Source organism: Clupea harengus, chromosome 9 (genome assembly GCF_900700415.2).
Source record: "Clupea harengus chromosome 9, Ch_v2.0.2, whole genome shotgun sequence".
NCBI classification, from domain to species: domain Eukaryota; kingdom Metazoa; phylum Chordata; class Actinopteri; order Clupeiformes; family Clupeidae; genus Clupea; species Clupea harengus.
In genome coordinates, this window is record NC_045160.1 from 23,593,547 (window position 1) to 23,610,397 (window position 16,851).

Here is a 16,851-nt window from a genome sequence, read left to right on the forward strand (position 1 = left end):
ATATTAAGCTGTGGTTAGGTCGTGTATGTGTTAAGCTGTGTTGTGTATGTGGTTGGGCCATGTATGTGTTAAGCTGTGTTGTGTTGTGTGTGCATGTAGGCCGTGTATGTGTTAAGCTGTGTTGTGTGTGTATGCATGATGGCCGTGTATGTGTTAAGCTGTATTGTGTGTGTATGCATGTGTTAAGCTGTGTTGTGTGTGTATGCATGTGTTAAGCTGTGTGTGTATGCATGTGTTAAGCTGTGTTGTGTGTGTGTATGCATGTAGGCCGTGGAGGTGATTAAGGGCCACGCTGGTGGCTCTGACCCCAGACTGCAGGGCCAGAAGACCGAGGCCTTCCTGTCCCTGGCCCGCTTCTCAGACGCCCAGTACCAGAGCATCGACAACTACATGAAGTCGTCCGAGTTTGAGAACAAGCAGGCGCTGCTGGAGAAGGCCAGGGAGGAGGTGGAGCTGATGAGGGAGAGGAAGGTCGTAAACAACAGGTGCGATCCAACATGGCCGACAGGATGGGGTTTTAATGCTGCATTATACTGATTCTGTGGGTACATATTTATAATTGAAAGGACAAAATGTAATTGACACCTCAAGGCATTATTCTCTAATTAACTCCTGCGTTCGTTTTTTTTTTTTTGTGTAAAGGTGCTCAAATTCTGGTCATGTATAAACAAAGTTACTGCAGCCAATACTGAAACACCTCGGCTAGGTGGCCTTGCAATCAGATCTTGGTGTTTATGTAGAAGACCAAAGCAAAGGTCTCTGATCAAATCAAATCAAACTTTATTTGTACGGTGCATTTCATACAAGGAAGTAACACAATGCGCCTCACAGTAGGAAAGAAAAGGGGGGGGGGGTTTACAAACACTTGTTAAAAAAAAAAAAAAAAAAACACAGATTTTCAAGAGATAAATGAATAAAATAAAATAAAATAAACGTACTAACCGCACTGGCACCGTAAAGGACTACTCAGCACGGTCATCGTCAAACTAAGCTGCTGGGGGGGGGGGGGGGGGGGGGGGGTTACAAACACTTGTAAAGAGACACAGATAAGTAAATAAATAAATAAATGTTACATTAATGTTAAATAAATACATTTTACAAGTTACAAAACACTTATAAAAAGACACAGATTTTGCCAGAGATAAATGAACAGGAAATTACGTACTAACCGCACTGGCACCATAAAGGACTGCTCAGCACAGTTATCGTCAAACTAAGAGACAGCTGCTGGGGGGGGGGGGGGGGGGTACAAATACTGAAAAGAGACAGAAATAAGTAAATAAATAAATGTTCCATAAATGTTAAATACATTTTACAGTGAGTGATAAGCAAGATCAAAGAGGTATGTCTTAAGTGCATGTTTAAAGGTTTCAACCGTTTCGGCCATTCTTAGGTATTCTGGCAGAGTGTTCCAAAGGTTGGGGGCATAGAAACTAAAAGCTGCTTCCCCATGTCTCTTTGTCCTGGCTTTTGGAACTGTTAGAAGTTCAGTGCCGGAGGACCTCAGGGATCTACTGGGTGTGTACCTTGAGAGCATGTCTGTTATATATTCAGGTGCATGACTATGGAGTGATTTATAGACTAGTAGGAGAACCTTGAAATCTATTCTAAAACGAACAGGTAGCCAGTGCAGTTGATTTTAATACTGGTGTGATGTGCGCTCTCCGTCTTGTTTTAGTGAGGACTCGCGCTGCTGCATTCTGTATTGTTTGTAGTTGACTAATGGCTTTTTTTGGTAGACCAGACAAAAGCGAGTTACAGTAGTCTAGCCTGCTCGTGATAAACGCGTGCATCAGTCTTTCGGTGTCAGCCTGAGCGAGAAACGGTTGCACCTTAGCAATGTTTCTTAAGTGATAAAAAGATGTTTTAATTATATTTTTGATATGGGTTTCAAAATTGAGATCTGAATCAAGTATGACGCCTAGGTTTCTGGCTTGGTGCTTGGTGTTAAGTGCTAGTGTTTTTAAGTGTGCAGTTAGTTTCTCTCTCTCGTTTTTTTCACCAATGACTAATACCTCTGTTTTATCTTGGTTTAGCTGGAGAAAGTTTTGTGACATCCATACATTTATATCAGAAAATGCAATTTACCAAACAATCAATAGAGCTGTAGTTGTTGGGTGTTACAGAAATATAGAGCTGGGTGTCATCTGCATAGCTATGATAGTCGATGTTGTGCCTCCTAATTACACTACCAAGGGGTAGCATGTATAGACTGAAAAGTAAGGGCCCTAAAATGGATCCTTGAGGGACCCCACAGGTCATACAAATGTTTCTCTGATGATTTCATGGTATCTAATCAGAAACTAAAACGTCAACTGTTTTAACCAATCAGAAAATATCTAATAGTTAGTGTATATATACTGCAAACACCATTAAATTGCAGACAGCATCTTTGAGGTTCTTTAAGGTTAGAGGTCATCGCTTTGTGTGTTCAGGTACACAGTGAAGGTGCAGAGAGAACTGGAGCTGGACGTGCGTGCTCTGGAGAACCTGCGTACGGACCGGCACCGGTTCCTGTTGAACGCGGTGGAGAACTACATCCGGTGCCTTGAGCTGGGCCAGGAGCACGACACCTGGATCTTCAGGCTCGCCTCACTCTGGCTGGAGAACGCAGACACCAAGAGTGTCAACGACGTCATGGAGGTGAGCCAAAAACTACACTTCCCAGCATGCCTGTGTGGGAGACGGAGCTAAAACTAATTGGCATTATTGGAGACAGCACCACGTGTGATTCACATTTTTCTCTTGTTGTGAAATTGTTTACAACTTTTAGAGAGAAATACATATATTAGAACAATTGCATTTATTTGTGAATAACATTATTGACAATTTACGATGGCAATTCAGGTAGAATGCCTTCTCAAGAAATTACACATTTCTGTTTTTGTTTTCTGATTGAGATTATGTTTATTGTATTATGTAAAATCTTGGGGTCTTCTCGTGTCTACCTTTTTCAGAAGGGTGTGACTAAGATCCCCTCTTACAAGTTCCTGCCCCTAATGTACCAGCTGGCTGCGCGCATGGGCAGTAAGATCTCAGGTGGACTCTCCTCCGAGGACGTGGGCTTCCATACGGTCCTCAACAAGGTAACGTGACTCTCTCCTCCGAAGACGTGGGCTTTCATACGGTCCTCAACGAGGTCACATGACTCTCAGAGGACATGGGCTTCCATACGGTCCTCAACGAGGTCACATGACTCTCTCCTCCGAGGAGGTGGGCTTTCATACGGTCCTCAACGAGGTCACATGACTCAGAGGACGTGGGCTTCCATACGGTCCTCAACGAGGTCACATGACTCAGAGGACACAGGCTTTCATACGGTCCTCAACGAGGTCACATGACTCAGAGGACGTGGGCTTCCATACGGTCCTCAACGAGGTCACATGACTCAGAGGAGGTGGGCTTCTATACGGTCCTCAACGAGGTCACATGACTCTCACAGGGCGTGGGCTTAGATACGGTCCTCAACGAGGTCACATGACTGTCCCAAGGGCACTAGAAGGACCCGCAGTAATGCATCATATGAATAAAGTCCACTAGAAAATGCCATCAGTTCATTCACTCCAAACACACAGTAAATTATAAGTTATATACATTGCATTAATACAGTGTATTTAAACAGTGACTGTGCTAGATCTATGAAGCGGTTTCTGGGCAGTTTGTACATTGGAATATAAAGTGTGTTTTTTTTTTCATGATCATAAACTGAGTAGTTAATCTGGCATGATGAAGATGGTGGCTCCCTGACGTGAAGGCTGTGTGTGTGTTGGCGTCTAACGCTCCGATGCCTGTCGTCTCTCCTCAGCTGATTTACCGGGCGTCGCTGGAGCACCCTCACCACACGCTCTTCATCATCCTCGCCCTGGTCAACGCCAACAAGGACGACAACTTCTCACGCAAGCAGCTCTCCAAGGGGGGCGCCAAGGGCCAGTCCTCCCCCCTCGACCTGGTAGGCCTGCTTCACACACACCTCACACACCTCACACACCACACACACCTCACACACCTCACACACCTCAATCACCTCCCCCCTCGACCTGGTAGGCCTGCTTCACTCACCTCACACACCTCACACACCTCACACACCTCACACACCACACACACCTCACACACCTCAATCACCTCCCCCCTCGACCTGGTAGGCCTGCTTCACACACACCTCACACACCTCACACACCGCACACACCCCCCACACCTCACACACCTCACACACCACACACACCTCACACACCTCAAACACCTCAATCACCTCCCCCCTCGACCTGGTAGGCCTGCTTCACTCACCTCACTCACCTCACACACCTCACACACCTCAATCACCTCCCCCCTCGACCTGGTAGGCCTGCTTCACTCACCTCACATACCGCACACACCTCAATTACCTCCCCCCTCGACCTGGTAGGCCTGCTTCACTCACCTCACACACCTCACACACCTCAATCACCTCCCCCCTCGACCTGGTAGGTCTGCTTCACACACACCTCACACACCTCACACACCGCACGCACCTCCCACACCTCCCCCCTCGACCTGGTAGGCCTGCTTCACTCACCTCACACACCTCACACACCTCACACACCTCAATCACCTCCCCCCTCGACCTGGTAGGTCTGCTTCACACACACCTCACACACCTCACACACCGCACGCACCTCCCACACCTCCCCCCTCGACCTGGTAGGCCTGCTTCACTCACCTCACACACCTCACTCACCTCACACACCTCACACACCTCACACACCGCACAGACCACACACACCTCACACACCTCACACACCTCACACACCTCACACACCGCACACACCGCACACACCTCAATCACCTCAATCACCTCCCCCCTCGACCTGGTAGGCCTGCTTCACTCACCTCACACACCTCACTCACCTCACACACCTCACACACCTCACACACCTCACTCACCCCACTCACCCCACACACCGCACACACCTCACACACCTCACACACCTCACACACCGCACACACCCCACACACCTCACTCACCGCACACACCGCACACACCTCACACACCTCACTCACCCCACACACCTCACACACCTCACACACCTCACACACCGCACACACCTCACACACCTCACTCACCCCACACACCTCTATGCTGGGACCTCTGTTTGTTCTAGGAATGATCCTAAAGTACTGATGATAATGAGGATGACTACTATGATGATAACAATGACGATGATGGAGAGCGTGATGACAATGACTATGGTTGTGATGATGATGATAGGAACGGTCGAAGGTGGCGAAGAACATCTTGGAGAAGATCCGTAGAAAGCGGGGCGCTATGGTGCAGGGCATGGAGACCCTGTGCGATGCCTACATCACCTTGGCATACATGGATGTCAACCGCTTCAAGAATGAAAAGAGTGAGTCAGAGTGTATATCTGTGTACTTTACATGTGGTGGATTGGCTGGTGGACTTTAATGTGTCTTATGGTTGACAGGTTAGATAGATTCTGCATTTTGTCTATAATAAAAATACTAAATCTATTTGTGTAATGACTTTGCTGTAGGTCAGCTTGTAGGAGGTGTTGTTAAATGTCTGTGTTAATGTGTTAATGTGTTAATTTAACGTGGTGTTCGGTTCCATTACTCTGCTGCATGTTGTTATGACGTGTCTGTGTGTTAATTTAACGTGGTGTTTGGTCAAGTTACTCTGCTGCATGTTGTATGACGTGTCTGTGTGGTGTTAATTTAACGTGGTGTTTGGTCAAGTTACTCTGCTGCATGTTGTATGACGTGTCTGTGTTGTGTCTGACAGAGGCCATCCCCATCCCTACCACCCAACCCCTCACTAAGATCAAGGACCTGGATGAGGTCACTATCCCCACAATGGAAATCAAGGTAAACAGTGAGCCTAGTCCAAGAGATGGCTCTGTGGTTAGCCTGTGGACACTAGCTTGAGTCATTGTCTTTAACGTGAAAGGCTTCAATCCCGTGAGTTTGCATGTAGCTCTGCTTCAAGAATAGGTCAGCCTGTGGACACTAGCCTCGAGTCATTGCCTTCAGTGAGCTTAATCCAAGAGATGGCTCTGTTGTTAGCCTGTGGAGCCAATCATTGCCTTCAGTGTGAAAGGCTGCAATCCCATGAGTTTGCATGTAGCTCTGCTTCAAGAATAGGTTATGTAACACATGTTTGCATTTGAATGCTCAGAGGCAGGACAGGTATTGACATGGAGAAGAGGAGCAGAGGACAGTTGGTACTGTATGATCAGTGCCCTTTTTAAAGCACCTTTAACTGAGTTATCGTCTCATGCAATGGGGTTAAAATAAACATATATAAATAATAAGTAATAAATAATAAACATAAACATAATAATAAACATAAATCAAATGATATTGCATATTCTGGTCTTGACTCAGAAGTCTCCTTTGCACAGTGTGCCTATAAACCCTGTGAGAATGAATCAGTGTGTTCGGTAACAATACATTTCTGAGAAGATTGGACTGATGTAATTGACAATGATGGTTCATTCATTAAATCAAATTATTTTCAAACTATCAAAATATTAAAGAATTAAATTAAATTATTGATCAGTTAGTTCATAAATAATTGTGTTGCCTTATTTGTTTTCCTAGGTGGACCCCTCAGGTAAGTATGAGAACCTGGTGACCATTCGCTCCTTCAAGCCCAACTTCAGCCTGGCCGGAGGCGTCAACCTGCCCAAGATCATCGACTGCGTGGGGTCGGACGGGAAGAGCCGGAAACAGCTTGTCAAGGTGAGGTACCGGGAAAGGACTACACACACACACACACACACACACACACACACGACACACACACACAGACACACACACACACACACAGACACACACACACACACACACACACACACAGACACACACACACACACACACACACACGACCCACACACACACGACACACAAGGTGTTTTAAAACCTTCTCAAGAGAACCACATTTCTTATTCATGATTGTTAGTAGCAAACGTACACCCTCAACACCCATTATTTAGTCTTCACTGTCTGTCTGGCACTGCTGAAGAATATATTATATAAATAGAGCTGTCAACCAACTTGTTAATGGAAGACATAACAGGCCACATTAAATGTGGACACACACACACAAACACACACACACACACACACACACACACACACACACACACACACACATATATAGGGCAAGAGCCTCACTTAATTATGAAAGTGTCTGAAACATCTGAAACCTAAACATCTTTGATGGTTCTCCTGAGTGTGAAACTTGGCACACCATATGTAAACCCTGACTGACGTATTACACATACTTGTGATGCCAATCCTTTTTCGCTGATATGAGGACACTTTGTTCTTAAGAGAACAACTCTGGGTCCATGTGTGTGTGAGTGAGTGTGTGGCTGTTTGGATGGGAGTTAATCATTAAGTTCGTCTTTTTGTTTACGTGTCAGATTGCAGGGCCCTTGATTGAGTGCAGGTGAGAACTAATTTGGACCGGAGGCGTTAATCATCATTAGGTGTTAATGGTTTACAGTCACATTGTCTTTCTGAAGAATCTAAATATTTATTTAAACGCAGATTCCTTTAGAAGATGCGTTAATCCAAGGCGGCACAATACAAGCATGCCTGTGTACATGAATCACAGAGGAACACATCAGTGTGATGTAATATAGCCTGCAGTGTTTCAAGTGCTTAAAGTTAGCAATCTTATTCAGTGATATGCTTAAGCATTACGTGGACTAAAGGGCGCTTTACTTGCAAACCTACTTTCTAGTCTGTTCCTATTTAAGCGTCTTTGAGAACTGTGAAAAGCGCTATATAAATGTGATGTAGTTTTATTATTATTATTATTATTATTATTATTATTATTATATGCGGTAGCCGCAGACCAACCTTGTGATTCTCTCTGAATCCCATGGCCGTCACATGTTCATTTTGGGGCCAAACAAAAGATTTTCTTTTATTCTACTGGCTCTGACCTCTGACCTCTGTTTGTGTGTGTGTGTGTGTGTGTGTGTGTGTGTGTGTACATTTAGGGTCAGGATGACTTGAGGCAGGATGCAGTCATGCAGCAGGTGTTCCAGATGTGCTCCACACTGCTACAGCGGAACGCAGAGACACGCAAGAGGAAGCTAAATATCCGCCGCTACAAGGTACACACACACTACACACACACACACACACTACACACACACACTCACACACACTACACACGCACACCACACACATACTACACACACACACACACACACACACACACACACACACACTACACACACACACACTCACACACACTACACACGCACACCACACACATACTACACACACACACACACACACACCACACACACACACACACACTACACACACACACACACACACTACACACACACTCACGCACACCACACACATACTACACACGCACACACACACTCACACACACACACACACACACACCACACACACACACACACACACACACACACTACTCCTCTCCACAGTTCCCCATGCCACATGAACCTTCATATGGAGGCTCAAAGGAAAGGGATGGCATTCCCTGGGTCCCCAGGATGTTGTTACCCCAACAGGATGCAATGGATAAGTGTTGTAGCATTTGAAGGAGGTATAAGAAGTGTTGGGGGGGGCATTTAATTAGAAGTTAGTTATCGGCCAATATTAATTAGAAGTTAGTTATCGGCCGATGTTACTGTGAATAACCTGTTTGTATGACTGTACTGTATTTGAGTGTTTTGGTCATGATGGTTTGTGGTCAGACCTGTTTATCTCCTTCCTAAAAGCTTCTCTCTCTCTCTCTCTCTGTGTGTGTGTGCGCGTGCGTGTGGGTGGGTGTGTGTGTGTGTGTCTCCTGGCCCTAGGTGGTTCCCTTCTCCCAGCGCAGCGGGGTGCTGGAGTGGTGCTCGGGCACCGTGCCCATCGGGGAGTTCCTGGTGGAGCCCGAGAAGGGGGCGCACCGACGCTTCAGGCCCCAGGACTGGACCAACATGGCCTGCAGGAAGAGGATGATGGTCAGCTGGGCCTGGTGCTTTAGACACATACACACACACACACACACACACACACACACACACACACACACACACACACGCACGAAAAACCAACACGTGTCGATACAGACACACACACACACACACACACACACACACACACACACACTGCTGCTCTTGGATGGGTTGAGGTATCAGAATTGAGGCAATGCTCATTAACAAACAAAAAAAAGGAAGTCTCGAGATCTGAAGCTATGATGTCTTTTGCCAGCTTTGCAGAAGGGATAGATCCTCACCCCTCTTCTCTTCCCCCCCCCCCCCTCACAGGAAACACAGAAAATGGGCTTTGACGGGAAGATCCAGGCCTTCACGGAGGTGTGTCAGAAATTCCGGCCGGTGTTCCGCTACTTCTGCATGGATCGCTTCCGGGACCCGGCCGTATGGCTGGAGCGCAGGCTGGCCTACACCCGCAGTGTGGCCACCTCCTCCATCGGTAACTCCTCCTCCTCCACCTCCACCTCCTCCTCCACCTCCACCTCCATCTCCACCTCCTCCTCCTCCACCTCCTCCACCTCCACCTCCATCTCCATTTTTAATCTAAAATTAATTTAATTATTTTCTATAAACACCATGAACTGAAATGGCTTAAATCCATGACTACCCTAACCAAAAGTGGAGATGCAGATGCCGTTTCAGTTTCAATTATATTTTTATAGCCCAGTGATGAAATGACCATGATTATGAACATAGATGAGGAAACAACAGATCACATCCCTGGTGGGATTAGAGCATGGATGTGATCTGTAGTTTTCCACTGTCATTTCAGCATCAGTGATTTCACATGGGGCCTTAGGGACTCAAACTCACTGTGGTTCAGATAACTGAAGTGTTTACGTACGTATGTTAAATTATCATCTTGCCATGACCTCTGGAGATGTAAATGATGGATCAAATCAAACACCTCTGACTGTGAAGGGAACTTGGCTGAAGCTGCGTGACTGTAACCCTTAACCGTTGGGTTCATCCGTGTGTGCATCAGTGTTGTTGTGTATTTTGAGTTGACTGATGTTCTGTGTCCGTGTCAGTGGGCTATATTGTCGGCCTGGGCGATCGCCACATCCAGAACATTCTCATTGATGAGGAGACGGCTGAGCTCGTCCACATTGACTTGGGTAAGCCGACACTGTCCGTCATGGTGATACGCAACAGAAACAAACAACGCGTTCATTTTGATCCAGTTTTTATTTTTATTTAAATTTCACCTTCAACTACCCTTCGCCTGCAGGGGTGGCGTTTGAGCAGGGCAAGATTCTGCCCACGCCTGAGACGGTGCCCTTCCGCCTCTCCAGAGACATAGTGGACGGCATGGGCATTACTGGGGTGGAGGGAGTCTTCAGAAGGCAAGTGGTGCCAGCGCTTTCTTCCTGTGTGCTGCCCGTTTCAGTCCCACATTATTATCTTAGTTATACATCATCGTTTTGTATCGGGGAAATTTGATTCGGGTTTCCTTAAAAATATTCCTGTTCAGTGTTCTATTAAAATCAAAACTCATGACCAATAACTTCTGACAATGTGTCGTTGTCATGGGAACCTTTACCCAATGTCACGGATGGGCTGTTGAGTTGGTCTGTGTGTGGATGCCTTGGATGACCTCTGCCATGTGTGTGCAGGTGCTGTGAGAAGACTATGGAAGTCATGCGGAGTTCCCAGGAGGCTCTGCTCACCATAGTGGAGGTATGACCTTTGACCTTTTGTCTCTACTGACTGTTTATGAAATCAGTCTTTGGCCTGTGTCAGTGGAGGCACTGTGAAAGTGTGATTGGTTACGTTACTGGTCCAAACCCCAGGTGCTGCTCTACGATCCGCTGTTTGATTGGACGATGAATCCGCTGAAGGCCTTCTACCTGCAGCAGCAGGACGAGCAGGCGGAGCTCAACGCCACGCTCAACCCAACACCAGCGGAGGAGTTGGAGGCACACAGGAAGGCCAGGTGACCCCTCTGAACACACACCTTCACCTGTCCTTTACCGGTTCTTTCCGCCACACCGTCTGTGCTCAGTTACATGCCACTCTTCCTCTGATACTTGCCCTAGGAAACTGAAGAATTCTAAATTCTAAATTCTACTCCCTCTAAAAAGCGGTAGTCAGAGGTGGCAGAGGTGTTTTGAAGTAGTGTTACCTTCATTGTTGGGAATTAATGATAACATTTCAGATACATTTCATTTTTTACACACTGAGCAAACTCACGCCAGTCTTGGGAGGACAAAACATACTTTCAAGGACATTCCTCAATAATAAATGTGTGTGTGTGTGTGTGTGTGTGTGTGTGTGTGTGTGTGTGTGTGTGTGTGTGTGTGTGTGTGTGTGTGTGTGTGTGTGTGTGTGTGTGTGTGTGTCAGGACTGTGCTGTGCTCATTCATGGTACTTAGCCTGTGATGACCGAGACTTAAAAGTCAGTAGTTAAAGTGCCATTCAGTTCAGCAGCAGTTTATCACCTCAGAACTACAGTACCCATAATGCACCTACACAGTGCAGGTTTCCTCTGTATTTTAGTCTGACACGCTATGCAGTAACATTTGAATGAAACCATAGAGTGATGATTTGAATCTTTATACCAGTGGATTTAGCATTGTAGCCTTTAAGCTCCACTGTGTGCCTTAGTGTCTATGGGTGATGTCATGACTACACAGTGCTTCATCATCACGCCACTGTGAGGAACAATTGGTCTCCTCATGCCTGCCATAGTGTTTTATATGCTGTAGACTCATTTATGATATGACTAATTTGTTGTAAAATTGACCACACTAACAGTAGTATTTATTTGTGTTTCTTTTGTGTTTGTTTGTGTCTCTGTTTATGCTTGTTCTTTCTGTGTGTGTGTGTGTGTGTGTGTGTGTGTGTGTGTGTGTGTGTGTGTGTGTGTGTGTGTGTGTGTGTGTGTGTGTGTGTGTGTGTGTGTGTGTCACTATGTGTGTGTGTGTGTGTTTGTGTCTGTGTCTTTGTCTGTGTGTCTGTGTGTGTGTGTGTATATGTGTGTGTGTGTGTGCAGCAGTGATAGTCAGAGCTTTAATAAGGTGGCGGAGCGCGTGCTGCTGCGGCTACAGGAGAAGCTGAAGGGGGTGGAGGCGGGGGCTGTGCTCAGTGTGGGGGGGCAGGTCAACCTCCTCATCCAGCAGGCCATGGACCCCGGAAACCTCAGCCGCCTCTTCCCCGGGTGGCAGGCCTGGGTCTGAGACAAACTCTGACACACACACACACACACACACACACACACACACACTTATCTACAGACACTTACATACACCCATACACCTGTACCTGCACATACACTCATCTACATACACACACACATGCACACACACACGCACACACACACGCACACATATACATAAACATACACACAGACTCACTCAGACAAACACACACACTTTTAGACATACACTTATCTCTTACAGACATACATACACCTATGCACACATGTACTTGCGCGCACACACTTATCTCCACACAAACACATATACAGACACACACACACTGCTGGTCTAAGGGTCATGCCATATCTCCCATTTCCTGTTTGACTGTAAGCCTGTCATGTACTCTGAATACGCCCCAACCCACTGACAGCATGGCCCACTGAAGGACTCCAGTGCACCGTGTTCTGTAACGTGTGTAACGCCAGTTTCTATTACACTGCTGCAACCTGCACCTTGAAAAGAATTGTGGACAACCCCACACACATGTTGATAGGTTTTATACTGTACAGTTCCGAATGTATCTAGAATGTTCTTCTCTCAACCACATGACCGAATTTCACCATTCACAGAAGGAGCACTTGTTTACTTGGAACAACAGAGAAAATGGTTGGTACTGTACTATAATGACTTAAACTTTACACAGAGTTAAACTTGACATTGTCACTTGACACCTCAATGCCTTGTGATGCTACAGTCGTGTGTTTATCAACACTTACTCACCTGGACTGGTCAGCAACAGCATTTATTGTGGGTTTAATAAGGCCACGCACTGTAATTAGTTCAACTTCAAATTGTCCCTTGAAAAACAAACACACAGTTCAGCACTTATTGGCTTGGTATGGGTTTGATCGAGGGAAGGATGAGTGAAGTCGTCAGCAGGTTTGAGATGAGCTGGAGATTTCCCAGACATCTCTTTCCTCCGTGTACTTTGATGTCTGATGATTTGTGTAATTAAAAAAAAGACTGTAAATGAGATGACATTGGATGATGCAGTGCCAGGTTATAATTTAATCTGCTGCAGAAGTAAATCATCCATCTGATCACAGAAGTAAATAAACAGAATTTTATAAACTAACACTGATGTTGATATTTTGGTGTGTAAGTTATTCTAATGTTGCAATACATAAACACCCCAAGGTGTTTGGCTTTTAAATACAGTTTTCCAGAGACAGCGCAGCTAGGCTCCATCACTGAGTTTAGACACAAGTCAGACAACGCAGGTAGGCTCCATCGTAGAGTTTAGACGCAAGTGAGACAACGCAGGTAGGCTCCATCGTGGAGTTTAGACGCAAGTGAGACAACGCAGGTAGGCTCCATCGTAGAGTTTAGACACAAGTGAGACAACGCAGGTAGGCTCCATCGTAGAGTTTAGACACAAGTGAGACAACGCAGGTAGGCTCCATCACAGAGTTTAGACGCAAGTGAGACAACGCAGGTAGGCTCCATCACAGAGTTTAGACGCAAGTGAGACCCCTCCACTCTCTGCAGCACCTCCTTAGGGGAGAGACTCATCAAAGGATGCTTTAAGTGTTGCTGTTGACAAGCATACACACACACACAGACAGAGAGACCCACACACACACACACACACATACAGAGAGAGAGAGAGACACACACACACATACACAGAGAGAGAGAGACACACACACACAGACAGAGAGACCCACACACACACACACACATACAGAGAGAGAGAGAGACACACACACACATACACAGAGAGAGAGAGACACACACACACAGACAGAGAGACCCACACACACACACACACATACAGAGAGAGAGAGAGACACACACACACATACACAGAGAGAGAGAGACACACACACACAGACAGAGAGACCCACACACACACACACACATACAGAGAGAGAGAGAGACACACACACACATACACAGAGAGAGAGACACACACACACACATACAGAGAGAGAGACACATACACAGAGAGAGAGAGACACACATACAGAGAGAGAGAGAGACACACATACAGAGAGAGAGACACACATACAGAGAGAGAAACACACATACACAGAGAGAGAGAGACACACACACATACACAGAGAGAGAGACACACATACAGAGAGAGAAACACACATACACAGAGAGAGACACACGCATCAGTGCATATGTCTTCATTCGTCTTTGGTGAATTGACCATTTAAAACATACTGTATGTTTCACAGGTAGGACTGTCATAGTCACCATAGATATTTATATATATATATATATGATAGTCACTGCCACCACATGACCCATGTGGGCATATGCACCAATCCAAGGCAGGGAGTACAGCCCGGGCCTCTGAACAGTCATGGAAGGAAGAACACAGTGTTCCTCACTTAAATAGCAGCGTTAGTTCATCATCATGAGGAACTATTTAGTACTGCGGCCATGGACGGATTAAGAAACCACGGGCCCCTGGGCCTGGATATTTTGAAGGCCCCCCCCCCCCCCCGCCCCGCCCCCGCGAAAAAAAAAATTGTGCGCCCGCAAAACACGCACGCACGCACACGCACACACAAACACAACCCAATGTGTTGGATTTTACGGTCGAATTAGATACTTTGGCTATTGTATTGGGAAAGTAAACAGGTCAAAGTTTACTCTGTAACATCCACCTTCGGTGAGGTGTGCACTGCCCTGCTATTGTTTCTGACATTACATGTGACAGGGCAACAGCCGAGTGATTCTTTTCCAACTTGAAACGGATTAAGACCTACCTGAGGGGCAGCATGGGGCAGGAGAGGCTGAATGGGCTGGCTATCCTGTCCACTGAAAAATCTAATCATCACCACTTTTATGTTTGAAAGGCGTCGTCCGGCAGGTGTAGCCTACTGTGCCTGCTTGTAGGTCTTGACTTTCAGATTCTGCGCCTAAACTAGCTATATCGTATCGTCTCATCACATGATCAAATAGAGACTTGACATTGGACAAGATACATATTACCCAGCAATCATCATTGCATATCTGTATATGACAAAAATAACAAAGAAAATAAGAAATTATTAATTTAATTGAATCGTTTTTTAATAGTTTCTATAGTGTATGTAAGATAAGCATACAGTATAATTTTGTTATAGATTGCTACTGACGATTCCCCCTAAAAATGATGAAAACCGTGACAGAGACAGGTTTGCCATTTTGAGGGCATATATAACATAAGGTATCCTGAGCAGTCCCAAAAAGTTAGGCTTGATCACTGTCGCATTAATCTAGCTTTTTCTAACACAGCACAGGTACACTCAATTAAAGCCATTAGCAAATGAATAAAATACACCTTTTTCAACCACAAATAAGAGATACATAACAGCGACTTCACGCAGAGGCTCTGGCCTAGGGGCCCCCTGAGCTCATGGGCCCCTGGGCCTGGGCCCGGTAGGCCCGTTCATTAATCCATCCCTGACTGCGGCGGTAGTTTGATTTTGTTCTTGAAGGAAGGTTTAACGGCCCACTGTGCCTCAGTCAGACATGCATCTTGGTCATAGGGTCCACTGTGCATCAGTCAGACATGCATCTTGGTCATAGGGTCCACTGTGCATCAGTCAGACATGCATCTTGGTCATAGGGTCCACTGTGCATCAGTCAGACATGCATCTTGGTCATAGGGTCCACTGTGCATCAGTCAGACATGCATCTTGGTCATAGGGTCCACTGTGCATCAGTCAGACATGCATCTTGGTCACAGGGTCCACTGTGCATCAGTCAGACATGCATCTTGGTCACAGGGTCCACTGTGCCTCAGTCAGACATGCATCTTGGTCACAGGGTCCACTGTGCCTCAGTCAGACATGCATCTGGGTCATAAAGTCCACCGTCCCTCAGTCAGACATGCATCTGGGTCATAGGGTCCACTGTGCATCAGTCAGACATGCATCTGGGTCATAGGGTCCACTGTGCATCAGTCAGACATGCATCTGGGTCATAGGGTCCACTGTGCATCAGTCAGACATGCATCTGGGTCATAGGGTCCACTGTGCATCAGTCAGACATGCATCTGGGTCATAGGGTCCACTGTGCATCAGTCAGACATGCATCTGGGTCATAGGGTCCACTGTGCCTCAGTCAGACATGCATCTGGGTCACAGGGTCCACTGTGCATCAGTCAGACATGCATCTGGGTCATAGGGTCCACTGTGCATCAGTCAGACATGCATCTTGGTCATAAAGCCCACCGTCCCTCAGTCAGACATGCATCTGGGTCATAGGGTCCACTGTGCCTCAGTCAGACATGCATCTGGGTCATAGGGTCCACTGTGCCTCAGTCAGACATGCATCTGGGTCATAGGGTCCACTGTGCCTCAGTCAGACATGCATCTGGGTCATAGGGTCTGCATGTCCAGCAAGATGGCAGGAGCCGTCTGTTTTCTCCTGTCAGAAGCCAGCATTCACTTCCCTTCCTTTAAAGGCATGAGCTTCCTGCTTCATCATGTAAACTCTCTCTGTGTGTGTGTGTGTGTGTGTGTGTGTGTGTGTGTGTGTGTGTGTGTGTGTGTGTGTGTGTGTATCACTGGGGTCACGGCATGGAGGAACTCTCCAGAGTAGAGGGGTGTGGTGGGAGAGGGCCGTCTCTCCCTCCCTCCCTCTCTCTCACTCTCCCCCTCTCCCCCTCTTTAGCT

General features: G+C 46.5%; 1 protein-coding gene across 1 annotated transcript in view; it reads left to right on the forward strand.

The window, feature by feature from the left end:
- atm (ATM serine/threonine kinase) overlaps positions 1-12,257 on the forward strand; it is a 43,302-nt gene extending 31,045 nt beyond the window's left edge. Inside the window, exons 49-63 of the mRNA XM_031573911.2 lie at positions 268-485; positions 2,436-2,643; positions 2,958-3,086; positions 3,806-3,949; positions 5,246-5,384; positions 5,780-5,862; positions 6,598-6,738; positions 8,010-8,126; positions 8,850-8,999; positions 9,306-9,471; positions 10,064-10,150; positions 10,264-10,378; positions 10,649-10,712; positions 10,826-10,968; positions 12,028-12,257. Coding sequence (XP_031429771.1) covers positions 268-485; positions 2,436-2,643; positions 2,958-3,086; positions 3,806-3,949; positions 5,246-5,384; positions 5,780-5,862; positions 6,598-6,738; positions 8,010-8,126; positions 8,850-8,999; positions 9,306-9,471; positions 10,064-10,150; positions 10,264-10,378; positions 10,649-10,712; positions 10,826-10,968; positions 12,028-12,211 — 2,088 coding nt within the window. The 3' untranslated portion in view covers positions 12,212-12,257. The remainder of the gene's footprint in view (positions 1-267; positions 486-2,435; positions 2,644-2,957; positions 3,087-3,805; positions 3,950-5,245; positions 5,385-5,779; positions 5,863-6,597; positions 6,739-8,009; positions 8,127-8,849; positions 9,000-9,305; positions 9,472-10,063; positions 10,151-10,263; positions 10,379-10,648; positions 10,713-10,825; positions 10,969-12,027) is intronic.
- Positions 12,258-16,851: the final 4,594 nt, after the last annotated feature.